Raw genomic sequence first — 27,027 nt, 5'->3', positions numbered from 1 at the left:
TAAACAATTTCAAACGGTGAAAACGATTATAAGAAAACTCAACATGTGGTAAACAATCCTCCCAAGTCTAAATGTTCTTACTAATGATAGCCCTCAACAAAGTGGATAAAGTTCTATTAACTACTTCTGTTTGACCATCAGTTTGAGGATGACAAGTAGTAGAAAACAACAGTTTCGTTCCAAGTTTACCCCACAACGTCTTCCAAAAGTAACTCAAGAACTTAGCATCCCGATTTGACACAATTGTCCTAGGCATACCATGTAATCTCAGAATCTCCCTAAAGAACAAATCTGCAACATTAGAAGCATCATCAGTTTTATGACAAGGTATAAAGTGAGCCATCTTAGAAAACCGGTCTACAACCACAAAGATTGAATCCCTCCCACGCTTACTCCTAGGTAAACCCAAAACAAAATCCATCGAAATATCAACCCAGGGTGAACTAGGAATAGGTAGTGGCGTGTAAAGACCATTTGGTTGGACTCTCGATTTAGCCTGCCTGCAAGTGACACATCTACCACAAATTCGCTCAACATCTTGTTTCATGTGTGACCAATAGAAGTGCTCCTGTAACTTAGCTAGAGTCTTAGCGACTCCAAAATGTCCCATCAACCCTCCACCGTGGGACTCTCGAACTAACAAATCTCACAAAGAACAATTAGGTACACACAACCGATGCTCCCTAAACAAGAAACCCTCATGCCTATAAAACTTTCCCTCAGCAGATTTTTCACAAGCACCATAAATCTCCCCAAAGTCATGGTCAACATGATAAAGTTCCTTATTGTGCTCAAAACCAAGTAATTTAGCATCAAGAGTAGAGATTAAGGCATACCTGCGTGAAAGTGCATCAGCAACCACATTCTCCTTACCTTGTTTATACCGAATGACATAAGGAAATGTCTCAATGAACTCAACCCATCGTGCATGTCTCTTGTTCAGCTTATGTTGTCCTTTCAAATGTTTCACAGATTCGTGATCCGTACGAATCACAAACTCCTTCGGCCACAAATAGTGCTGCCATGTCTCTAAAGCTCGAACCAATGCGTACAATTCTTTGTCATAAGTGGGGTAGTTAAGTGAAGCCCCACTTAGTTTCTCGCTAAAGTACGCAAGTGGTCTCCCATCCTGCATAAGAACAGCGCCAATACCAGTACCAGAAGCATCACATTCAACTTCAAATGTGTTAGAAAAGTTAGGTAAAGCAAGTAAAGGAGCGTGAGTGCTTTGTGTTTAATAAGCTGAAATGCCTCCTCTTGTGCATCACCCCATTTGCAGGCAATGTTCTTCTTGGTAACTTCAGTAAGTGGTGCGGCGATGGTGCTAAAATCCTTTACAAACCTCTTGTAAAAGCTAGCAAGTCCATGAAAACTTCTAACATTACTTACGCTGGTGGGGTCGGCCACTCTTGGATGGCTTTGATCTTCTCCTCATCAACCTCAATACTTGTAGCACTCACAACAAAACCTAGGAAAACAAGCTTATCGGTGCAGAAACTACATTTCTTGAGGTTAGCATATAATTTCTCTTTCCTAAGCACATCCAAAACCGAATGCAAATGTGAGGCATGATCATGCAAACTCTTGCTATAAATAAGAATATCATCAAAATACACAACAACAAATTTTCCAATGAAAGCACGTAAAACACGATTCATCAAGCGCATGAAAGTGCTAGGTTCATTAGTTAATCCAAAAGGCATGACTAACCACTCATACAATCCATGTTTAGTTTTAAATGCAGTCTTCCATTCATCACCTTCTTTCATTCGTATTTGATGATACCCACTCTTAAGATCAATCTTAGAAAATACACAAGAACCATGCAACTCATCCAACAAGAGAAACTCACTATCAATTCAGATTTCACAATGAAAACAAGAGAAACTCACTGTCAATTCAGATTTCACAATAAAACAAGAGAAACTCCATGCAACTCATCCAACAAGAGAAACTCACTATCAATTCAGATTTCACAATGAAAACAAGAGAAACTCACTGTCAATTCAGATTTCACAATAAAACAAGAGAAACTCAATGCCAATTCAGATTTCACAATAAGAACAAGAGAAAAACTCAATGCCAATTCAGATTTCACAATAAGAACAAGAGAAAAACTCAATGCCAATTCGGATTGCACAATAAGAACAAGAGAAACTCAATCCCAATTCAGATTTCACAATAAGAACAAGGGAAAACTCAAAGCCCTAATTCACGTTAAGAACCCTAATTCACGATTTCAGAAAAAAAAAGTAAATGGATTTTCAACAACCCTAAATCAAACGCACCAATTGAACAAAGAATCGAAAAGAAAAACAAGGAAAAAGGATAGGTCAAACCGTATAAACCTAGGCTTTGATACCAACTGATACGAACCACGCCAACAAGTGTGACGAAACCCGAACCAAATCTGGACAAACAACCCAAGAACACTCAAAATTGGAATGGATAACTGCGACCCAATGCTTAGTGTTGACGGTGAGAACTCGTCAACAAAGTTAAGTTGGAAAAATTGTCAAATTAAGATCGCTAATCGGAAAGCTGTAAAAACTTGAACAAAAACTCAGGAACAATGATGGATCAATAATGGAGAATTTAGTCTTTCTTTTACACTTAAGCTTCTGCTACAGTAAAATTTCCAACCCCCTTCCAGGTGGTCTTAGAATTCATTTTATAGTAGGCTCTAATGGCCTTAGGTACATAGTGGTCCAGGGGACCAAGTGGTACATACGTACTGTATTAGGGGAGTGGCTTCAGAGGTTGTGGTCGTACATCCCGTACAGGAGCAGGTGTCAGGAAGATGTCTCCACTACTTGTCTGTACCCATATCTGATGCGTGGTGGCAGGCGTAGTGGGGCAGGAGGTAGTGGTGTCGGCTCTGACCTACCACCGTAGACGTACGGACCATGATCCTTACCCCAGCAGCCTCACTGGCACTAGTATCCGTACTCAGTACTTGGTCATACAAGTATGTCCCATTCGACTCGTACTGGATCTCCTAAGCATAGGAATCTCAAGGTGTAAGGAATGGGACCCTTGGAGTGAGGTGGAGATCTTGGGTCCTTGGTATGAGATATCCGAAGCCTCCTGAGGTCACTCACGAGTATGAGCGATAGGCATGTGGTCCTGACAGATGTCTAGGGAGGCGTGGCGTGGCCTGGACATCTTGCGAGGCCACTTTGGGAGGCATGGCCTAGGCGTCTCGCGAGGCCACTTGGGAAGTGTGACCTAGGAAACTCGCGAGGCCACTTGGGTTGCACGGCCTAGGCTTCTCGCGAGGCCACTTTGGGAGGCATGGCCTAGGCGTCTCGCGAGGCCACTTGGGAAGTGTGGCCTAGGCAACTCGCGAGGCCATTTGGGTGGCATGGCCTAGGCATCTCGCGAGGCCACTTTGGGAGGCATGGCCTAGGCCTCTCGCGAGGCCACTTGGGAAGTGTGGCCTAGGAAACTCGCGAGGCCACTTGGGTTGCACGACCTAGGCATCTCGCGAGGCCACTTTGGGAGGCATTGCCTAGGCGTCTCGCGAGGCCACTTGGGAAGTGTGGCCTAGGCATCTCGCGAGGTCACTTGGGTGGCGTGGCCTAGGCATCTCGTGAGGCCACCTTGGAAAGCGTGGCCTAGGCGTCTCGTGAGGCAATGGGGCCGAGTGCGTGGGCGAGATGGGTCTCGCGAGGCTACTGAGCCTTGGCACCTATGCCTTGCCAACGTGGGCCACTCGGCATCGCCCCCACGAGAAACGAACCCAGACTTGTGTTGCGATGGTGCGATGGCTTCCCGAGACGCCGGCGGCCTAAGGGCCTTGCCTCGGCCTCATGCTTTCTATCGATGAGATTATGAGGATCAACACTTGCCCCCCAGTCTAGGAGAGTACCTTTAGGTGCCCTTGTAGACTATTCACCTTGATTCCTATAAATAGGCTCTCATGCATGGCTTGATATTCTCACTTTACTCCCTTGGCTTAGTGGTGCATAGACCCTTATTCCTTTCAAGAGGTAAGGGGTTCAATCCCCCACAACCTCACTTTCACCATAATTCCTTTCATTTGTTTTGTATATTTTTTCACTTCATTTTTCATTTTTTTTATGAGCTAATTTCTTGGTGTGTATATTTTACGACTAACACATCTTTCTGGTTTATTCTTGCAGACGCGCACTTTCGACTCTGTGGTTCTTTTCGCTCCCTGACCTTCTTTGGATCCCGCCTTCGCTTTCTTAATCGCTTGAGGTATATTTTCTTTCCTTCTCCCTTTTATTCATTTATTTTATCGGGTCCAAACCAGCAATACTCGGGATGGGGTACATTAGTCTGAGCTTGTAGTGTGTTTGACCATATGCACGCCCCTCCTCCTTTTTTTTTTTTTTATATATACCCTGTAGTAGTCCATTTAGGGCGTTTGCATCTAGAGGTATTAAGCCCATTCCTTTGTGTTTTGTAGCCTTCCCCTCGTTCATACGTGAGCCCCTTTTTGCTGTTGGGACGCGGTTTCATGGCCAGTGACGGCCCGTCCGACATACCCCCAAGGGCTGAGTTTATTGACCTGTCCTCAGACTCAGAGTCCCCTGAGGGCAACCCTCACCAGGACTATGACTCTTTAAGACAAGCCCACATCCGCCACCTTGAGTGCATGACCGAACTTAGACGTAAAATTTGGGTGGTGGAGAGCGAAATTGACTCGGTGTCGAGAGGGGATGGAGGACCTTCACCCCTGGGCCTTAGTGACCATATAGCGCGTCTTAGGACGACCCTTTTTGAATTGCGGTGGGAGTTAGAATTTATGGAGGGACACATTCCGCCAGAACCTCCTACTCCCTCTTCGCCTGATGACAGTCATGGGGCTGCTAGCTCCTCTCCCCAGCCCCTAGTCTTAGTTTATCCTAGCTTAGTGCTTCCGCCATCGCTCGCTCGATGGAAAACTCTTGCTAGGAAGAAAAAATGGAGGGTTAAGTGTTCTGCCTCTTCCTCAAATATTTCTTTTGATTTTGCAGATATGTCGAAAGCACGCAGACAGGTGTCCGCCCAGGAAGAGGACGACGCCCCCCTACTGGCGTCAAGTCTAGTGTCACACGTGTCTCCGAACAAATTGAAGGCAATCGTGAAGCAATACCGAGCTCCTCCAGAATACGCCCTGCATGCTCCTCAGGAGGCCTGTTGGGCCGACCGCCCTGAGAGGGGCTTTGTGGCTTTGAGTGAGCAGATTTTGAAGGCGGGTGGCACCATTCCTCTGCACCCGTTCTTCGTGGCGGTTCTCAATTATTTTGATTTGGCCCCTCTCCAACTGTTGCCCAACAGTTGGTTGACTTTAAGTTGTCTCTTCATTTGGTTCAAGGATAACGTCCAACGCGCCCCGACGGCGCAGGAGGTGCACTCCTTGTATAACCTTATGGCAGTGCCCAAGTCCAAGGGCTTCTACTACCTGCAGAAGGCCAACAGTGAGCTTCCCTTAATAGAGGGCTCGGTGTCCAACACAGGGTCTTGGAAACAAGACTTTTTCTGGGTAGAGGGGCCTCTCTCGGTACGTGAAGGCTTTCGCGCCGGCCCTAGTAAGTATCCTGGTGTTTCTCTTTTTCTTATTAGAACTTACTGTTTGGCACTCTTGCTTGTACTGACGTTGGCGTGGTTCTTGTAGGGAAATTTGCTGATCCCTCGGTCATTGGGCCGGAGGCGGAGGCCATTGGCAAACTCCTTGCTGCAGACTCTGCCCTGAAGAAGGCAGCAGTCCTATTTACTGTGGCGAATCTCAACCGCCACCAATTGTCCCCGGTTTCTAGCCCCAAGTTCCTGTGGTCAGTGACTGGGTCTAAGAAGGCTATGGCTATGCCGGCTGGGCCGTCTCTACACGATGGTGAGGCTGAGGAGTAGATGGAGGATGTTCCCCTCGAATGTGGGGGGTCTCATCAGCGCCCCCTGTCCCCCGAAGGATGCCCTCCTTATGATTCCCATGACCAGGACATGGCCTGTCAATCTCCGGACCCGCAGGCCGCCGCGGGATCTTACGCTCCTCCTGGCCTTGATGGCAATGACGCCTTCCCTCCGGTCCCTCACGATATTGGCTTACCGGATGCTGATTTCGTCGACCTTGCGGAGCCCCCTTCTAATGCACCAGGGTTCCAGTTTTTCCCCTTCCCTGGGCCTCCTCCTGCTTCGGCGAGTGGGTCATCCGTTCCTGTCCAACCAGATGTTCCTAGCGTGGAGGTGGAGCCTTGGGTGACTAGGATGGCCTCATCCTATGCCCAGCGCTTTATTCAGATTGCCTCGGACCTCCCTACCTCCGACTGGAGAGGCCTAGGGAATGTGACCCAACCAGATCTTGGGGAAATCCTAAGGCGTGCCGCGGCCTGGGTGAGGTCTTGCACCTTGTGTTGATTAATATTATGTATAGGTGTACATGTGTTTTCCTTTTTGTTACTTATTGCTGACGCCATTGACTTTCTTGTGCAGGTCTACATCGTGTCTCTTCGGCATACTGACTCGTCCGGCATTCTCTCTGCGTCTACTGCTGAGAGGGACGGCCTCATGGCCCAGGTCCAGGAGCTCGAAAATGAGCTTAGCATAACCAAGGTCCAATTGTCAAAGGCCAGGACTAAGTATGCCAAGTTGGTCTCGAAGAAGGAGAAGCTGAAGGCCACGATCAAGGAGCTAAAGGGCAAGGCTAGATGCTTGGAGCGCGAGCTCCAGGGGGCCAAGGCCGCCGTGACCGCGTCGCAGGAGAGGGTTACTCAAATGGGACTGAAGTTGAGGCCCTTAGGGCTGAACTACAGTCGGCTCAGGAGAAGGTCGCTTCCTTGGAGGCGGAGAGGGCTTCCTGGGAGGCGGCGAGGGCTTCTTTGGAGGCGGAGAGGGTCATAACCGAGGGCAAGTCTATAGACCGTGCTCTTTACAATGTGTGGAAGCAGGATCCCAACTTCGACTTCTCCTCTTTTGGCGAACAGGTCATTGCCCGAGCGGCCTGGTGGAGTGCCCACTACGGGAGGCCTTGAAATAGTCTCGCTCCTTTTTTGTTTTCTTTTTCTTTTGTAACATCATTACCAGTGCTACTTTTCTGTTAGTAACTCTTGTATTATCTCGAGAACTCTTTTTTTTTTTTTAATGTATAAATACATATGTTGCTGTTTATCTCTTGTTCTATTGCATTCGAGGCCCTTTTAAGCCCGGGGTTTAGTTGGTGATACGAACCACGCCAACAAGTGTGACGAAACCCGACACCAAATATGGAACAGCCACCAAGAACACACGAGATTGGAATGGAACCGCGACCCAATGCTTAGCCAAGCACGAACCTTGGTATGAGGAAGACGCCACAAACGGGGATGGAATCCGTTTGATAAGTCAGGATGAACGCCACAAGGAATCTCCTTGATAAGTTCAAAAGTTTCTTCAAGAACTCAAGAAGAAATAAATTCACAATTTCATTCAACATAATCTGATTTTTCACATTGTTTTGGCAGTCCTTATAAGGACGAAAATTACATGAAAACAAGACCCTTGGTCTTCCTAATGAAACAGAAAAATTAAGGACATCCCCTTTGTCTTCCTAATGAAAACCGAAAATTAAAGACAAAAGGACTATTGGACTCACACAAGTCAAATGTTTGACTTATCACAAATTAAACAAAGACTAAAAAACGTGACTAAAAATAAAAAGACTCATTAAGCTCCTAAACTCAGTCAACTTTGATGAGTAAGACAAGTCTTTGTTCTCCTTCAATGTTGACCACGGTCTCCTCTTGTTTTAGGACTTTGTGGACTAGGCTATTAAGTTCTTCCTTGAATCTCTTGGCTCGTGCCCTCGTCACTGGACCTACTAGAACTTGACTTGATACTTGGGTCTTGGTGTCCTCATCATTCCCCCCCTCTTTAGAAGGATTTGACCTCAAATCGTCACCTGCATCAAAAGGACTCAAATCAGAAACATTAAAAGTAGCACTAACATTATACTCACCTGGTAAATCGAGTCTGTAGGCATTGTCATTGATCCTTTCAAGTACTTGAAATGGACCATCTCCTCGAGGTAGCAATTTTGAACGCCTTTGTGTTGGGAATCGCTCTTTCCTCATGTGTAACCATACCCAATCACCGGGCTCAAAAACCTGCTTATGACGACCCTTGTTAGCTTGCTTAATGTATTGTTCAGTCCTTCTCTCTATGTTGAGTCGCGCCCTCTCATGGATTTTCTTCACAAATTCTGCCTTCTTCTCGCCATCTAAATTCAAATGCTCAGAAACAGGTAAAGGTGATAAATCCAAAGGAGTTAGAGGATTAAAACCATAAACAATTTCAAATGGTGAAAATTTAGTAGCAGAATGCATTGAACGATTATAAGCAAACTCAACATGTGGCAAACAATCTTCCCAAGTCTTAATATTTTTACTTATGATAGCCCTCAACAAGGTGGATAGGGTCTTATTAACTACTTCTGTTTGACCATCGGTTTGAGGGTGACAAGTAGTAGAAAATAATAGTTTTGTCCCAAGTTTTCCCCACAATGTTTTTCCAAAAATAGCTTAAGAACTTGGCATCCCTATCTGATACAATTGTTCTAGGCATACCATGTAATCTCACAATCTCCCTAAAGAACAAATCTGCAACGTTAGAGGCATCATCAGTTTTATGACAAGGAATAAAATGAGCCATCTTAGAGAATCTGTCTACAACCACAAAGATTGAATCCCTCCCACGCTTACTTCTAGGTAAACCCAACACAAAATCCATTGAAATGTCAACCCATGGTGAACTAGGGATAGGTAGGGGTGTGTAAAGGCCATTTGGCTGAACTCTTGATTTAGCTTGCCTACAAGTGACACACCTACCACAAATTCGCTCAACATCTCGTTTCATGTGGGGCCAAAAGAAGTGCTCTTGCAACATAGCTATGGTCTTAGCAACTCCAAAATGTCCCATCAACCCTCCCCCGTGGGACTCTCTAACTAGCAAATCTCTCAAAGAACAATTAGGTACACACAACCTATGCTCCCTAAACAAGAAACCCTCATGCCTATAAAATTTTCCTTCAGCAGATTTTTCACAAACACCATAAATTTCCCCAAAATCATGGTCAGCAGAATACAGCTCCTTTATGTGTTCAAACCCAAGTAATTTAGCATCAAGAGTGGAGATTAGGGCATACCTGCGAGAAAGGGCATCAGCAACCACATTCTCCTTACCTTGTTTATAGCGAATGACATAAGGAAATGTCTCAATGAACTCAACCCATCTTGCATGTCTCTTGTTGAGCTTGTGTTGGCCTTTCAAATGTTTCTAGGATTCATGATCTGTGCGAATCACAAACTCCTTTGGCCACAAATAGTGCTGCCATGTTTCTAAAGCACGCACTAGTGCATACAATTCTTTGTCATGGTGGGGTAATTGAGGGCAGCCCCACTTAGCTTTTCGCTAAAGTATGCAAGGGGTCTCCCATCCTGCATAAGAACAGCGCCAATACCTATTCCAGAAGCATCACATTCAACTTCAAAAGTGTTAGAAAAGTTAGGCAAAGCAAGTAAAGGAGCATGAGTAAGCTTGTATTTCAGTAGCTGAAATGCCTCCTCTTGAGCTTCGCCCCATTTAAATATCACATTCTTTTTGATAACTTCTGTAAGTGGTGCGGCGATGGTGCTAAAATTTTTCACAAACCTCCTGTAGAAGCTAGCAAGTCCATGAAAACTTCTAACATTACCTATAGTTGTAGGGGTCGGCCACTCTTGGATGGCTTTGATCTTTTCTTCATCCACCTGAATACCTGTAGCACTTACAACAAAGCCTAGGAAAACAAGCTTATCGGTGCAGAAAGTACACTTACTGAGGTTAGCATATAAACTCTGTTTCCTAAGAACATCCAAAACAGAATGCAAATGCAAAACATGGTCATGCAAATTCTTACTATAAATAAGAATATCATCAAAATACACAACCACAAATTTTCCAATGAAAGCACGCAATACATGATTCATTAAGCGCATGAAAGTGCTAGGTGCATTAGTTAGCCCAAAAGGCATGACTAACCACTCATACAATCCATGTTTAGTTTTAAAAGCAGTTTTCCACTCATCCCCTTCTTTCATACGTATCTGATGATACCCACTTTTAAGATCAATTTTGGAAAACACACAAGAACCATGCAATTCATCTAACATGTCATCTAAACGAGGAATGGGATGTCGATATTTTACCGTTATATTGTTGATGGCTCGACAGTCAACACACATCCTCCATGTTCCATCCTTCTTGGGAACTAGAATCACTGGAACAGCACAAGGGCTCCATCAATTCTTCAATTTGCCTTTGCAATTCCTTTGTTTCATCAGGATTACTTCTGTAGGCTGGTCGGTTTGGGATGGAAACACCTGGAACAAAATAAATTTGATGTTCTATTCCTCGAACAGGTGGCAATCCATGTGGTACTTTCTCAGGAAACACATCCTCAAATTCCTGCAAAATAGACACAACAACACTTGGCAGCGAAGAATCAAGTTGGTTAGTATTTAAAAGAGCCTCCTTATACATGAGTAAAATCATGGGCTGTTTTGTACACAATGCTCTCTTATCCTCACTTTTTTTTGCATAAAAATTATTTTGTTTTCTCTCACTTGATTCCACACTTTTCTCTCTTTGTCTCTCTTTTTCCTTACTCTCATTCATCTTTTCACTCTCTTTGTGCTCACTCATTTTCTTTTTGTCACTCAATTTTTGCAACCTCACTTGATCTTCATACACTTGCTTTGGTGTCAAAGGCGCTAGAGTGATTGTTCGTTGACGGAATGTGAATGAATACTTGTTGGTGAAGCCGTCATGCTGCACCCGCCGATCAAATTGCCAAGGCCTTCCTAGAAGGAGGTGTCCAGCTTGCATGGGAACCACATCACACAACACCTCATCTTCATACTTGCCAATTCGAAATGAGACTAGCACCTGTTTTGTAACCCTCACTTCACCACTATCATTCAGCCATTGCAATTTGTATGGACAAGGATGCCTAAGCGTTGTAAGCCCCAGCTTGGCAACCATGGAAGCACTAGCAACATTAGTACAACTACCTCCATCAATAATGACACTACATACCTTGTCTCTCACATGACAACGAGTGTGAAAGATGTTCTCTCGCTGCACCTCTTCTTCCTCTTCTTTTGCTTGCAAATTCAGGACTCGCCTTGTGACTAGTGCAAGCATCTCACCAGATTCTGGTCCATACTCATTGTCAGAAGCATCTTCCAAAGGTGGCATGTCAGCAAGATCATCTTCATCTTCAGAATCTATCTCTCCACTTTCTCGAATCACCATGACTCTCTTGTTTGGACACTGGCTAGCTATGTGTCCTCGCCCCTGACATTTGAAACACCTTATCTCACTAGAATGAGACTTAGTAGGAGTTGTTTTACCTTGAGGTGGTGTGGCTGTGGTGGCTGGTTTTGGTGTAGATGATGAAGTGGGTTGGTCTTCTTTCTTTGGATAGTTCGACCTCCAAGGTGTTTGATACGAACCACACCAACATTGTGATGAAACCCGACACCAAATATGGAACAGCCACCAAGAACACACGAGATTGGAATGGAACCGCGACCCAATGCTTAGCCAAGCACGAACCTTGGTATGAGGAAGACGCCACAAACGGGGATGGAATCCGTTTGATAAGTCAGGATGAACGCCACAAGGAATCTCCTTGATAAGTTCAAAAGTTTCTTCAAGAACTCAAGAAGAAATAAACTCACAATTTCATTCAACATAATCTGATTTTTTTCCAAATGTTTTCAAGGCATTATATAGCCGAAAATTACATCAAGACAAGCCCCTTTGTCTTCCTAAAAACTGAAAATTAAAGACAGCCTTTTGTCTTCCTAATGAAAACCAAAATTAAAGACAAACATTTTGTCTTCCTAATAAAAACCGAAAAATAAAGAAAAAGGACTCTTGGACTCACACAAGTCAAGTGTTTGACTTTTCACAAAAAAACAAAGACTAAATAAAAATATAAGATGACAAAATACAATAAGACTCATCAAGCTCCTAAACTGAGGCTTTTGGCTCGCGCCCTCGTCACCAGTCCAACTGAAACTAGACTTGGATCTTTAGTCTTGGTGTCCTCATCATTCCCCCCCTCTTGAGAAGGATTTGTCCTCAAATCTGCACCTGCATCAAAAGGACTCAAATCAGAAACATTAAAAGTAGCACTAACAGTATACTCACCTCGTAAATCGAGTCTGTAGGCATTGTCATTGATCCTTTCTAGCACTTGTAATGGACCATCTCCTCGAGGTAGCAATTTGGAACGTCTTTGTGCTGGGAATCGCTCTTTCCTCATGTGTACCCATACCCAATCACCGGGGTCAAAAACCTGCTTGTGACGACCCTTGTTAGCATCAAGTTGGTTAGTGTTTAAAACAGCCTCCTTCACCTCACTTTTTTTTGCATAAAAATTATTTTGTTTTCTCTCTAATTTTCCCTCATTGATCGAACTCTTCTCTTTCTTTTCTCTCTCACTTGATTCGACCCTTCTCTCTCTTTGTCTCTCTTTTTTCTCACTCTCATTCTTTTGCTCACTCAATTTTTTTTTATCACTCAATTTTTGCAACCTCACTTGGTCTTCATATACTTGCTTTGGCGTCAATGGAGCAAGAGTGATTGTTCGTTGATGGAACGTGAATGAGTACTTGTTGGTGAAGCCATCATGCTGTACTCGTCGATCAAATAGCCAAGGCCTTCCTAGAAGGAGGTGTCCAGCTTGCATGGGAACCACATCGCACAATACCTCATCCTCATACTTGCCAATTCGAAATGATACCAGTACCTGTTTTGTAACCCTCACTTCCCCACTATCATTCAACCATTGCAACTTGTATGGACAAGGATGTTTAAGCGTTGGGAGCCCCAGCTTCTCAACCATGGAAGAACTAGCAACATTAGTACAACTACCTCCATCAATAATCACACTACATACCTTGTCTTTCACATGACAACGAGTGTGAAAGATGTTCGCCCGCTGCACCTCTTCTTCCTCTTCTTTTGCTTGCAAATTCAAGGCTCGTCGTGTGACTAGTGCAACCATCTTACCAGATTCTGGCCCATACTCTTCATCATCGATAGAAGCATCTTCCAATGGTGGCATGTCAGCAAGATCATCTTCATCTTCAGAATCGAGCTCGCCACTTTCTCGAATCACCATAACTCTCTTGTTTGGACATTGGCTAGCTATGTGTCCTCGCCCCTGACATTTGAAACACTTTATCTCACTAGAACGAGACGAAGTAGGGGCTGTTTTACCTTGAGGGGTCGTGGCTGGTTTTGGTGTAAAGGATGAAGTAGGTTGGTCTTCTTCCTTCTTTGGATAGTTCGACCGCCAAGGTGTTGCACTTGTACTACCCCTCTTGAGCTGCCTCTCAACTTTGATTGCCATATGCACCAAATCTTCCAATTCCACATAATGGTGTAGCTCAATTGGATTAGCAATCTCTCGGTTCAACCCATTCAAAAACCTTGCCATTGTTGCCTCCCGATCCTCTTCCACATTGGCTCTAATCATAGCCATCTCCATCTCCTTGTAATACTCATCAACACTCTTGGAACCTTGACGAAGACCCTGCAACTTAAGGTATAGATCTCGATAATAATGAGATGGTACAAACCGTCGCCTCATCACCCTCTTCATAGCCTCCCAAGTGTCAATGGCACGATCTCCATTTCGCCTCCTATTGATGCACAACTGATCCCACCAAACAATAGCATAATCAGTAAATTCAATGACAGCTAGTTTTACCTTCTTCATGTCAGAGTAGTTGTGACAATCGAAAACCAACTCCATTTTCTTCTCCCACTCAAGGTATGCCTCAGGATCACTATTGCCTTGAAAGGCGGGGATTCTCATCTTGATATTTCCCAAATTATTGTCTACCCAGTTCCTAGCTTCTCTATCTCGGCCATACCTCCTATGGTTACCCTCTGACATCCTATCATATTCTTCCTCTAAATCGCCCCCATCAAACTCTCTTTCACCCTCAACAGTCCGTTGTTGCACCCTGTTCCTCCGTGCCCTCCATTGCGTTCCCTCTTCTACCCTATCCAACCTTTCATGTATCTGCTCACACTCCGCCCTCATCATCCTTCGCATCTCCCCAATTAATGCTTGCATTTGTAGATTCGGAACCTCAGGTGGCGGAATATCATTGCTTGCATCTTTCTCTGGATTTTGTGCCATGATGGAAATCTGCAAAATAAGGTTAGAATAATATGGAGAAAAGACCTCACCACACTCCCTCACGTGTTTCGTCGAACAATATTTTCACTCAAATCCCCTCGTGTTTCACTCAATTTCAAATGGCTTTTACCCTCTAATAGGCTCACACCTCTGCCTTTTTCCACTCGTATTCTTCTTTAAGTTCTTTCAAAACTAATCCACAATATCATGGAGGATTCAAGTAGCAAATCAAACTAGAACAAACCAAACGAACATAGAAAAACTGATGAAAAATGATGATTTTTGGAACACTTGTGTGGGGTTTTGGCAAAAAGGCCTCTAGACCATGGGGAACAAGAATAGAACAAAATTTTTAAGAGAGGTTTCCAGACTCTTTTTTTTTTTTTTTAGAATTCGGATCCTCTTGGTTTTCTTTTTGTTACTTTTCTTTCTTTCTTCTTTTCTTTTCTTTTTCTCAAATGCAGATACAAGGAACAATTCAAAAACAAAATGAATCGGTTTTCACAAGACAATAGAGACTCAAAAAGAAAAGAGAAACAATGCAGATTCGGATTTCACAAAAAAGAAAAGAGAAAACTCAACCCACATTCGGATTTAACACTATGAATAAGAGAATATCAATCCCAATTCAGATTTACTCAATCCCAATTCATATTTCACAATAAGAACAAGGGAACTCAATTCCAATTTCGAATTTCAAGGATTTCACAAAGAAATAATGGAAACTTTGGAAATAAGGGAATAGTTTCGGATTTCACAACAAATAAGGGAAACAAGGAAACAATTGCAACAAGGAAATTAATAAGCTCTAGAATAGAAAAACATGACTAGATGAACACGAATTGAATATAGAGGAACACGAATTGATTTTTTGTTTTTTTGATTTCAGAATTGAAAAACGAATTGAATAGAAAACACAAATGAAAAAAAAAAGGATAGGCCAAACCGGATGATCCTAAGCTCTGATACCAACTGATACGAACCACACCAACATTGTGATGAAACCCGACACCAAATATGGAACAGCCACCAAGAACACACGAGATTGGAATGGAACCGCGACCCAATGCTTAGCCAAGCACGAACCTTGGTATGAGGAAGACGCCACAAATGGGGATGGAATCCGTTTGATAAGTCAGGATGAACGCCACAAGGAATCTCCTTGATAAGTTCAAAAGTTTCTTCAAGAACTCAAGAAGAAATAAACTCACAATTTCATTCAACATAATCTGATTTTTTTCCAAATGTTTTCAAGGCATTATATAGCCGAAAATTACATCAAGACAAGCCCCTTTGTCTTCCTAAAAACCGAAAATTAAAGACAGCCTTTTGTCTTCCTAATGAAAACCAAAATTAAAGACAAACATTTTGTCTTCCTAATAAAAACCGAAAAATAAAGAAAAAGGACTCTTGGACTCACACAAGTCAAGTGTTTGACTTTTCACAAAAAAACAAAGACTAAATAAAAATATAAGATAACAAAATACAATAAGACTCATCAAGCTCCTAAACTGAGGCTTTTGGCTCGCGCCCTCGTCACCAGTCCAACTGGAACTAGACTTGGATCTTTAGTCTTGGTGTCCTCATCAGTGTTGTACTTGGATTGTGTGGGCTCGGTCTTGACCTCGAACTTGAACTACCCTTCTTGAGCTGCCTCTCCACTTTGATTGCCATATGAACCAAATCCTCCAATTCCACATAATGGTGTAGCTCGATTGGGTCAGCAATCTCTCGGTTCAACCCATTCAAAAACCTTGCCATGGTTGCCTCCCGATCCTCTTCAACATTGGCTCTAATCATAGCCATCTCCATCTCCTTGTAATACTCATCAACACTCTTGGAACCTTGACGAAGGCCCTGCAACTTAAGGTATAGATCTCGATAATAATGAGGTGGTACAAACCGTCGCCTCATCACCCTCTTCATTGCCTCCCATGTGTCAATAGGACGATCTCCACTCCGCCTCCTGTTGATGCACAACTGATCCCACCAAACAATAGCATAATCAGTAAACTCAATGGCAGCTAGTTTTACCTTCTTCATGTCGGATTAGTTGTGACAATCAAAAACTAACTCCATCTTCTTTTCCCACTCAAGGTATGCCTCAGGATCGCTCTTCCCCTGAAATGCTGGAATTCTCATCTTTATATTTCCTAAATAATCATCTACCTGGTTCCTAGCTTCTCTATCCCGACCATACCTCCTATGGTTACCCGTCGACATCCTATCAAACTCATCATCAGAAACTAACCCTTCCAAATCCCCTTCATTCTCATCCTCCCTTTGGTACATCCTATTCCTCCGTGGCCTCCGTTGTGTTCCCTCTTCTACCCTATCCAACCTCTCATGTATCTGCTCACACTCCGCCCTCATCATCCTTCGCATCTCCCCGATTAATGCTTGCATTTGTAGATTCGGAACCTCAGGTGGCGGATTATCATTGCTTGCATCTTTCTCTGGATTTTGTGACATGATAGAGAATCTGCAAAACAATAAGGTTAGACAATTATAGAAAGGACCTCGCTGCACTCCCTCACGTGTTTCACTCAAAGAAAAATGGTCACTCAAGTACACTCGTGTTTGCACTCAATGATGGCTTTTACCCTCAAATAAGCTCACACCTCTGCCTTTTTCCACTCTATTTCCTTCTTTAAGCTCTTTGAAAACTAATGAAACGGTAATATGGAGTATTCAAGCAGCAAATCCAACCAAACAACCAAACGAACACCGACGAAAACTGGTGAAAATGACGAAAAAAAAGAGGATTTTTGGAACACTTGTGTGGGGTTTTAGCCAAAAGGCCTCTAGACCATAAGGAACAAGAATAGAACAAAAATTTTTAAGAGAGGTTTCCAGACTCTTTTTTTTTTTTTTTTTTTTTAGTTCGGATCCTCTTGGTTTTCTTTTTCTTTCTTTTCTTTCTTTCTTTCTTCTTTTCTTTTCTTTGATTTCTCAAATGCAGATGCAAGGAACAAATTTGAAAGCAAAAAATGAATCGGTTTTCACAAGAGAAACAATGGAGACTCAAAAAGAAAAGAGAAACAATGCAGATTCAGATTTCACAAAAAGAAAAGAGAAAACCCAACCCACTTTTGGATTTAACAATAAGAATAAGTGAAACTCAATCCCAACTCAGATTTCACCATAAGAACAAGATAAAACCCAATCTCAATTCAGATTTCACTACAAGAACAAGAGAAAACTCAATCCCAATTACAGAAACCAATATTCCCAAAATCCAATCTGTGATTCAAACAATAAGATCAAAACCAAAATAATTGGTGGCACTATAACAGTCTCGGATTCCACAACAAATAAAGGAACCAATTGAAACCAGGGACACAATTGAAACAAGGGAATTATCAATACCAATTTCGGATTTCACAACAAGAACAAGAAACCCAAGGCAAAATTCGGATTTCAAAACAAAACAGCACTAGAAACTCAATGAAAATTCAGATTCTACAATTAGAACAAGAGAAAAACTCAAAGCCCTAATTCACGATTTCAACAAGCTCTAGAATAGTTTCTGATTTCACAACAAACAATTGGAACAAGGATATTAAGAACACGATTTGAACAAAGAAACAATCTGGAATAAAGAGATTAACTATAATGGTTTCAGATTTTTAGAAGGAAAACAAGAACAAAGACTAAGAAAATCAAGAACACGAATAGATAGATTTTTTTTTTTTTTTTGATTTCAGAAACCCTAAAATTGAAATACGAATAGAACACAAATGAAAAAAAAAAAGGATAGGCCAAACCGGATGATCCTAAGCTCTGATACCAACTGATACGAACCACGCCAACAAGTGTGACGAAACCCGACACCAAATATGGAACAGCCACCAAGAACACACGAGATTGGAATGGAACCGCGACCCAATGCTTAGCCAAGCACGAACCTTGGTATGAGGAAGACGCCACAAACGGGGATGGAATCCGTTTGATAAGTCAGGATGAACGCCACAAGGAATCTCCTTGATAAGTTCAAAAGTTTCTTCAAGAACTCAAGAAGAAATAAACTCACAATTTCATTCAACATAATCTGATTTTTCACATTGTTTTGGCAGTCCTTATAAGGACGAAAATTACATGAAAACAAGACTGATGAGGACACCAAGACCCAAGTATCAAGTCAAGTTCCAGTTGGTCCAGTGACGAGGGCACGAGCCAAGAGATTCAAGGAAGAACTTAACAGCCTAGTCCACAAAGTCCTAAAACAAGAGGAGACCGTGGTCAACATTGAAGGAGAACAAAGACTTGTCTTACTCATCAAAGTTGACTGAGTTTAGGAGCTTAATGAGTCTTTTTATTTTTAGTCACGTTTTTTAGTCTTTGTTTAATTTGTGATAAGTCAAACATTTGACTTGTGTGAGTCCAATAGTCCTTTTGTCTTTAATTTTCGGTTTTCATGAGGAAGACAAAAGGCTTGTCTTTTATTTCGGTTTTCATTAGGAAGACAAAGGGGCTGTCCTTAATTTTTCGGTTTCATTAGGAAGACCAAGGGTCTTGTTTTCATGTAATTTTCGTCCTTATAAGGACTGCCAAAACAATGTGAAAAATCAGATTATGTTGAATGAAATTGTGAGTTTATTTCTTCTTGAGTTCTTGAAGAAACTTTTGAACTTATCAAGGAGATTCCTTGTGGCGTTCATCCTGACTTATCAAACGGATTCCATCCCCGTTTGTGGCGTCTTCCTCATACCAAGGTTCGTGCTTGGCTAAGCATTGGGTCGCGGTTTCATTCCAATCTCGTGTGTTCTTGGTGGCTGTTCCATATTTGGTGTCGGGTTTCGTCACACTTGTTGGCGTGGTTCGTATCAGTTGGTATCAGAGATTAGGATCATCCGGTTTGGCCTATCCTTTTTTTTTTTTTTTTTCATTTGTGTTTGCTATTCTATTCGTATTTCAATTTTAGGGTTTCTGAAATCAAAAAAAAAAAAAATCTATCTATTCGTGTTCTTGATTTTCTTAGTCTTTGTTCTTGTTTTCCTTCTAAAAATCCGAAACCATTATAGTTAATCTCTTTATTCCAGATTATTTCTTTGTTCAAATCGTGTTCTTAATATTCTTGTTCCAATTGTTTGTTGTGAAATCGGAAACTATTCTAGAGCTTGTTGAAATCGTGAATTAGGGCTTTGAGTTTTTTTTTTTTTTCTCTTGTTCTAATTGTAGAATCTGAATTTTCATTGAGTTTCTAGTGCTGTTTTGTTTTGAAATCCGAATTTTGCCTTGGGTTTCTCTTGTTCTTGTTGTGAAATCCGAAATTGGTATTGATAATTCCCTTGTTTCAATTGTGTCCCTGGTTTCAATTGGTTCCTTTATTTGTTGTGGAATCCGAGACTGTTATAGTGCCACCAATTATTTTGGTTTTGATCTTATTGTTTGAATCACAGATTGGATTTTGGGAATATTGGTTTCTGTAATTGGGATTGAGTTTTCTCTTGTTCTTGTAGTGAAATCTGAATTGAGATTGGGTTTTATCTTGTTCTTATGGTGAAATCTGAGTTGGGATTGAGTTTCACTTATTCTTATTGTTAAATCCGAAAGTGGGTTGGGTTTTCTCTTTTCTTTTTGTGAAATCTGAATCTGCATTGTTTCTCTTTTCTTTTTGAGTCTCCATTGTTTCTCTTGTGAAAACCGATTCATTTTTGCTTTCAAATTCGTTCCTTGCATCTGCATTTGAGAAATCAAAGAAAAGAAGAAAGAAAGAAAAGAAAGAAGAAGAAAACCAAGAGGATCCGAATTTAAAAAATAAAAAAAAAAAAAGTCTGGAAACCTCTCTTAAAAATTTTTGTTCTATTCTTGTTCCTTATGGTCTAGAGGCCTTTTGGCCAAAACCCCACACAAGTGTTCCAAAAAATCCTCATTTTTTCGTCATTTTCACCAGTTTTCGTCGGTGTTCGTTTGGTTGTTTGGTTGGATTTGCTACTTGAATACTCCATATTACCGTTTCATTAGTTTTCAAAGAGCTTAAAGAAGGAAATAGAGTGGAAAAAGGCAGAGGTGTGAGCTTATTTGAGGGTAAAAGCCATCATTGAGTGCAAACACGAGTGTACTTGAGTGACCATTTTCTTTGAGTGAAACACGTGAGGGAGTGCAGCGAGGTCCTTTCTATAATTGTCTAACCTTATTGTTTTGCAGATTCTCTATCATGTCACAAAATCCAGAGAAAGATGCAAGCAATGATAATCCGCCACCTGAGGTTCCGAATCTACAAATGCAAGCATTAATCGGGGAGATGCGAAGGATGATGAGGGCGGAGTGTGAGCAGATACATGAGAGGTTGGATAGGGTAGAAGAGGGAACACAAAGGAGGCCACGGAGGAATAGGATGTACCAAAGGGAGGATGAGAATGAAGGGGATTTGGAAGGGTTAGTTTCTGATGATGAGTTTGATAGGATGTCGACGGGTAACCATAGGAGGTATGGTCGGGATAGAGAAGCTAGGAACCAGGTAGATGATTATTTAGGAAATATAAAGATGAGAATTCCAGCATTTCAGGGGAAGAGCGATCCTGAGGCATACCTTGAGTGGGAAAAGAAGATGGAGTTAGTTTTTGATTGTCACAACTACTCCGACATGAAGAAGGTAAAACTAGCTGCCATTGAGTTTACTGATTATGCTATTGTTTGGTGGGATCAGTTGTGCATCAACAGGAGGCGGAGTGGAGATCGTCCTATTGACACATGGGAGGCAATGAAGAGGGTGATGAGGCGACGGTTTGTACCACCTCATTATTATCGAGATCTATACCTTAAGTTGCAGGGCCTTCGTCAAGGTTCCAAGAGTGTTGATGAGTATTACAAGGAGATGGAGATGGCTATGATTAGAGCCAATGTTGAAGAGGATCGGGAGGCAACCATGGCAAGGTTTTTGAGTGGGTTGAACCGAGAGATTGCTGACCCAATCGAGCTACACCATTATGTGGAATTGGAGGATTTGGTTCATATGGCAATCAAAGTGGAGAGGCAGCTCAAGAAGGGTAGTTCAAGTTCGAGGTCAAGACCGAGCCCACACAATCCAAGTACAACACCTTGGAGGTCGAACTATCCAAAGAAAGAAGACCAACCCACTTCATCATCTACACCAAAACCAGCCACCACAGCCACACCACCTCAAGGTAAAACAACTCCTACTAAGTCTCATTCTAGTGAGATAAGGTGTTTCAAATGTCAGGGGCGAGGACACATAGCTAGCCAGTGTCCAAACAAGAGAGTCATGGTGATTCGAGAAAGTGGAGAGATAGATTCTGAAGATGAAGATGATCTTGCTGACATGCCACCTTTGGAAGATGCTTCTGACAATGAGTATGGACCAGAATCTGGTGAGATGCTTGCACTAGTCACAAGGCGAGTCCTGAATTTGCAAGCAAAAGAAGAGGAAGAAGAGGTGCAGCGAGAGAACATCTTTCACACCCGTTGTCATGTGAGAGACAAGGTATGTAGTGTCATTATTGATGGAGGTAGTTGTACTAATGTTGCTAGTGCTTCCATGGTTGCCAAGCTGGGGCTTACAACTCTTAGGCATCCTTGTCCATACAAATTGCAATGGCTGAATGATAGTGGTGAAGTGAGGGTTACAAAACAGGTGCTAGTCTCATTTCGAATTGGCAAGTATGAAGATGAGGTGTTGTGTGATGTGGTTCCCATGCAAGCTGGACACCTCCTTCTAGGAAGGCCTTGGCAATTTGATCGGCGGGTGCAGCATGACGGCTTCACCAACAAGTATTCATTCACATTCCGTCAACGAACAATCACTCTAGCGCCTTTGACACCAAAGCAAGTGTATGAAGATCAAGTGAGGTTGCAAAAATTGAGTGACAAAAAGAAAATGAGTGAGCACAAAGAGAGTGAAAAGATGAATGAGAGTAAGGAAAAAGAGAGACAAAGAGAGAAAAGTGTGGAATCAAGTGAGAGAAAACAAAATAATTTTTATGCAAAAAAAAGTGAGGTTAAGAGAGCATTGTGTACAAAACAGCCCATGATTTTACTCATGTATAAGGAGGCTCTTTTAAATACTAACCAACTTGATTCTTCGCTGCCAAGTGTTGTTGTGTCTATTTTGCAGGAATTTGAGGATGTGTTTCCTGAGAAAGTACCACATGGATTGCCACCTGTTCGAGGAATAGAACATCAAATTGATTTTGTTCCAGGTGCTTCCATCCCAAACCGACCAGCCTACAGAAGTAATCCTGATGAAACAAAGGAATTGCAAAGGCAAATTGAAGAATTGATGGAGAAAGGGCATGTGAGAGAAAGCATGAGCCCTTGTGCTGTTCCAGTGATTCTAGTTCCCAAGAAGGATGGAACATGGAGGATGTGTGTTGACTGTCGAGCCATCAACAATATAACGGTAAAATATCGACATCCCATTCCTCGTTTAGATGACATGTTAGATGAATTGCATGGTTCTTGTGTGTTTTCCAAAATTGATCTTAAAAGTGGGTATCATCAGATACGTATGAAAGAAGGGGATGAGTGGAAAACTGCTTTTAAAACTAAACATGGATTGTATGAGTGGTTAGTCATGCCTTTTGGACTAACTAATGCACCTAGCACTTTCATGCGCTTAATGAATCATGTATTGCGTGCTTTCATTGGAAAATTTGTGGTTGTGTATTTTGATGATATTCTTATTTATAGTAAGAATTTGCATGACCATGTTTTGCATTTGCATTCTGTTTTGGATGTTCTTAGGAAACAGAGTTTATATGCTAACCTCAGTAAGTGTACTTTCTGCACCGATAAGCTTGTTTTCCTAGGCTTTGTTGTAAGTGCTACAGGTATTCAGGTGGATGAAGAAAAGATCAAAGCCATCCAAGAGTGGCCGACCCCTACAACTATAGGTAATGTTAGAAGTTTTCATGGACTTGCTAGCTTCTACAGGAGGTTTGTGAAAAATTTTAGCACCATCGCCGCACCACTTACAGAAGTTATCAAAAAGAATGTGATATTTAAATGGGGCGAAGCTCAAGAGGAGGCATTTCAGCTACTGAAATACAAGCTTACTCATGCTCCTTTACTTGCTTTGCCTAACTTTTCTAACACTTTTGAAGTTGAATGTGATGCTTCTGGAATAGGTATTGGCGCTGTTCTTATGCAGGATGGGAGACCGCTTGCATACTTTAGCGAAAAGCTAAGTGGGGCTGCCCTCAATTACCCCACCTATGACAAAGAATTGTATGCACTAGTGCGTGCTTTAGAAACATGGCAGCACTATTTGTGGCCAAAGGAGTTTGTGATTCGCACAGATCATGAATCCTTGAAACATTTGAAAGGCCAACACAAGCTCAACAAGAGACATGCAAGATGGGTTGAGTTCATTGAGACATTTCCTTATGTCATTCGCTATAAACAAGGTAAGGAGAATGTGGTTGCTGATGCCCTTTCTCGCAGGTATGCCCTAATCTCCACTCTTGATGCTAAATTACTTGGGTTTGAACACATAAAGGAGCTGTATTCTGCTGACCATGATTTTGGGGAAATTTATGGTGTTTGTGAAAAATCTGCTGAAGGAAAATTTTATAGGCATGAGGGTTTCTTGTTTAGGGAGCATAGGTTGTGTGTACCTAATTGTTCTTTGAGAGATTTGCTAGTTAGAGAGTCCCACGGGGGAGGGTTGATGGGACATTTTGGAGTTGCTAAGACCCTAGCTATGTTGCAAGAGCACTTCTTTTGGCCCCACATGAAACGAGATGTTGAGCGAATTTGTGGTAGGTGTGTCACTTGTAGGCAAGCTAAATCAAGAGTTCAGCCAAATGGCCTTTACACACCCCTACCTATCCCTAGTTCACCATGGGTTGACATTTCAATGGATTTTGTGTTGGGTTTACCTAGAAGTAAGCGTGGGAGGGATTCAATCTTTGTGGTTGTAGACAGATTCTCTAAGATGGCTCATTTTATTCCTTGTCATAAAACTGATGATGCCTCTAACGTTGCAGATTTGTTCTTTAGGGAGATTGTGAGATTACATGGTATGCCTAGAACAATTGTATCAGATAGGGATGCCAAGTTCTTAAGCTATTTTTGGAAAACATTGTGGGGAAAACTTGGGACAAAACTATTATTTTCTACTACTTGTCACCCTCAAACCGATGGTCAAACAGAAGTAGTTAATAGGACCCTATCCACCTTGTTGAGGGCTATCATAAGTAAAAATATTAAGACTTGGGAAGATTGTTTGCCACATGTTGAGTTTGCTTATAATCGTTCAATGCATTCTGCTACTAAATTTTCACCATTTGAAATTGTTTATGGTTTTAATCCTCTAACTCCTTTGGATTTATCACCTTTACCTGTTTCTGAGCATTTGAATTTAGATGGCGAGAAGAAGGCAGAATTTGTGAAGAAAATCCATGAGAGGGCGCGACTCAACATAGAGAGAAGGACTGAACAATACATTAAGCAAGCTAACAAGGGTCGTCATAAGCAGGTTTTTGAGCCCGGTGATTGGGTATGGTTACACATGAGGAAAGAGCGATTCCCAACACAAAGGCGTTCAAAATTGCTACCTCGAGGAGATGGTCCATTTCAAGTACTTGAAAGGATCAATGACAATGCCTACAGACTCGATTTACCAGGTGAGTATAATGTTAGTGCTACTTTTAATGTTTCTGATTTGAGTCCTTTTGATGCAGGTGACGATTTGAGGTCAAATCCTTCTAAAGAGGGGGGGAATGATGAGGACACCAAGACCCAAGTATCAAGTCAAGTTCCAGTTGGTCCAGTGACGAGGGCACGAGCCAAGAGATTCAAGGAAGAACTTAACAGCCTAGTCCACAAAGTCCTAAAACAAGAGGAGACCGTGGTCAACATTGAAGGAGAACAAAGACTTGTCTTACTCATCAAAGTTGACTGAGTTTAGGAGCTTAATGAGTCTTTTTATTTTTAGTCACGTTTTTTAGTCTTTGTTTAATTTGTGATAAGTCAAACATTTGACTTGTGTGAGTCCAATAGTCCTTTTGTCTTTAATTTTCGGTTTTCATGAGGAAGACAAAAGGCTTGTCTTTTATTTCGGTTTTCATTAGGAAGACAAAGGGGCTGTCCTTAATTTTTCGGTTTCATTAGGAAGACCAAGGGTCTTGTTTTCATGTAATTTTCGTCCTTATAAGGACTGCCAAAACAATGTGAAAAATCAGATTATGTTGAATGAAATTGTGAGTTTATTTCTTCTTGAGTTCTTGAAGAAACTTTTGAACTTATCAAGGAGATTCCTTGTGGCGTTCATCCTGACTTATCAAACGGATTCCATCCCCGTTTGTGGCGTCTTCCTCATACCAAGGTTCGTGCTTGGCTAAGCATTGGGTCGCGGTTCCATTCCAATCTCGTGTGTTCTTGGTGGCTGTTCCATATTTGGTGTCGGGTTTCGTCACACTTGTTGGCGTGGTTCGTATCAAAGACCCTTGGTCTTCCTAATGAAACCGAAAAATTAAGGACAGCCCCTTTGTCTTCCTAATGAAAACCGAAAATTAAAGACAAAAGGACTATTGGACTCACACAAGTCAAATGTTTGACTTATCACAAATTAAACAAAGACTAAAAAACGTGACTAAAAATAAAAAGACTCATTAAGCTCCTAAACTCAGTCAACTTTGATGAGTAAGACAAGTCTTTGTTCTCCTTCAATGTTGACCACGGTCTCCTCTTGTTTTAGGACTTTGTGGACTAGGCTGTTAAGTTCTTCCTTGAATCTCTTGGCTCGTGCCCTCGTCACTGGACCAACTGGAACTTGACTTGATACTTGGGTCTTGGTGTCCTCATCAGTTGGTTCCCCTCTTTTATCTATCAGGCTGGAGGTCCTTTGGAGCCCATGTGACAGGGTTCGCTGGGACCTCTTTTGGTGCCTCTTGGTTGCTTTCATAAGGATATTTTGACCCCTTGGGTCGTAGTTATCCTTTTATGTTTTTCTTGCGCGCGCTTATTATTTCTTTGCGAGAAGCGTCCTTCTCGTCGTTATTCATAGTACTATTTTTGCAAGGGTCTCCTTTGGGACCCTTTTTGGCTAGGCGGCTTGGTGGCCGCTCTAGACTTATTATTATTGTCGTCACCATGCGTTTTTTTGTAAGTCCCTATGGCCTCCCTTGGTGTTCATAAGGGTAGCTAATCCTTACGATCCCAAGGGGTGCCTTGTAAGGACTTCGTTGAAGGCCCTAGTATAGGGGGTCTTTTTGGTTTTGGGTCACTTCCTCTTGATAGAGGGCCCTTTTTTTAGGAAGGCCAGGGGTCGTCTTGGTAGAGGGTCCCTTTTAGGGGCCTCGTTTTTAGGAGGGCAAGGGATCCTCTTGGTAGAGGGTCCCTTTTAGGGGCGGCCTCATTTTTAGGAGGGCAAGGGATCCTCTTGGTAGGGGTCCCTTTTAGGGGTGGCCTCGTTTTTAGGAGGGCAAGGGATCCTCTTGGTAGAGGGTCCCTTTTAGGGGCCTCGTTTTTAGGAGGGCAAGGGGTCCCTTTTTAGGATCCTTTGATATAGGGCCCTTTTTAGGTCCCTTTGCTAGCTGTCTGCTGTCGCCTCCTATCCTGCCCCCCAAGTGTCTGGTGAAATTTATTTCGGCAGGCACTTTGGCTGATGCCCACGTAGTGAAGGAAAATAATACATGAGGTTGAACAGTTTTACCCACAACATGCAGTTCCATTCATCACATTCATAATAAACGGTCTCATACAAATAGTTGCAATGGTACATACGAAGTTTTTTTTTTTATATAAAACAAAAATAAAAGACTCACACCTACTTAGGAGGCTATCTAAGTAACCTCTTTGATTTCTTCCTATCATATTAAAGCAATGTGCAACACTTGTTCTTTTTCCATTGAACATGGGCGCCTTACTGGTAGTACTTC

At 42.2% G+C, this 27,027-nt stretch overlaps 1 protein-coding gene and 1 pseudogene across 1 annotated transcript; one reads left to right on the top strand and one right to left on the bottom strand.

The window, feature by feature from the left end:
- Positions 1-1,092: 1,092 nt before the first annotated feature.
- Positions 1,093-13,861, bottom strand: LOC133792293 (uncharacterized; annotated as a pseudogene).
- A 6,755-nt stretch (positions 13,862-20,616) lies between these two features.
- On the top strand, positions 20,617-24,761 carry LOC133789956 (uncharacterized; the record flags this gene model as incomplete). Its single annotated transcript, XM_062227605.1, has 5 exons — positions 20,617-21,890; positions 22,260-22,512; positions 22,954-23,587; positions 23,720-24,488; positions 24,624-24,761. Coding segments are annotated over exons 1-5 (3,012 nt in total), but the record flags the coding sequence as incomplete, so codon positions are not given.
- Between the last annotated feature and the right edge of the window lie 2,266 nt (positions 24,762-27,027).

The sequence above is a fragment of the Humulus lupulus genome, chromosome 7 (genome assembly GCF_963169125.1).
Source record: "Humulus lupulus chromosome 7, drHumLupu1.1, whole genome shotgun sequence".
NCBI classification, from domain to species: Eukaryota; Viridiplantae; Streptophyta; class Magnoliopsida; order Rosales; family Cannabaceae; genus Humulus; species Humulus lupulus.
Note: the sequence above shows the minus strand (reverse complement) of the source record. Positions and strands in the feature narration are given on the sequence as shown.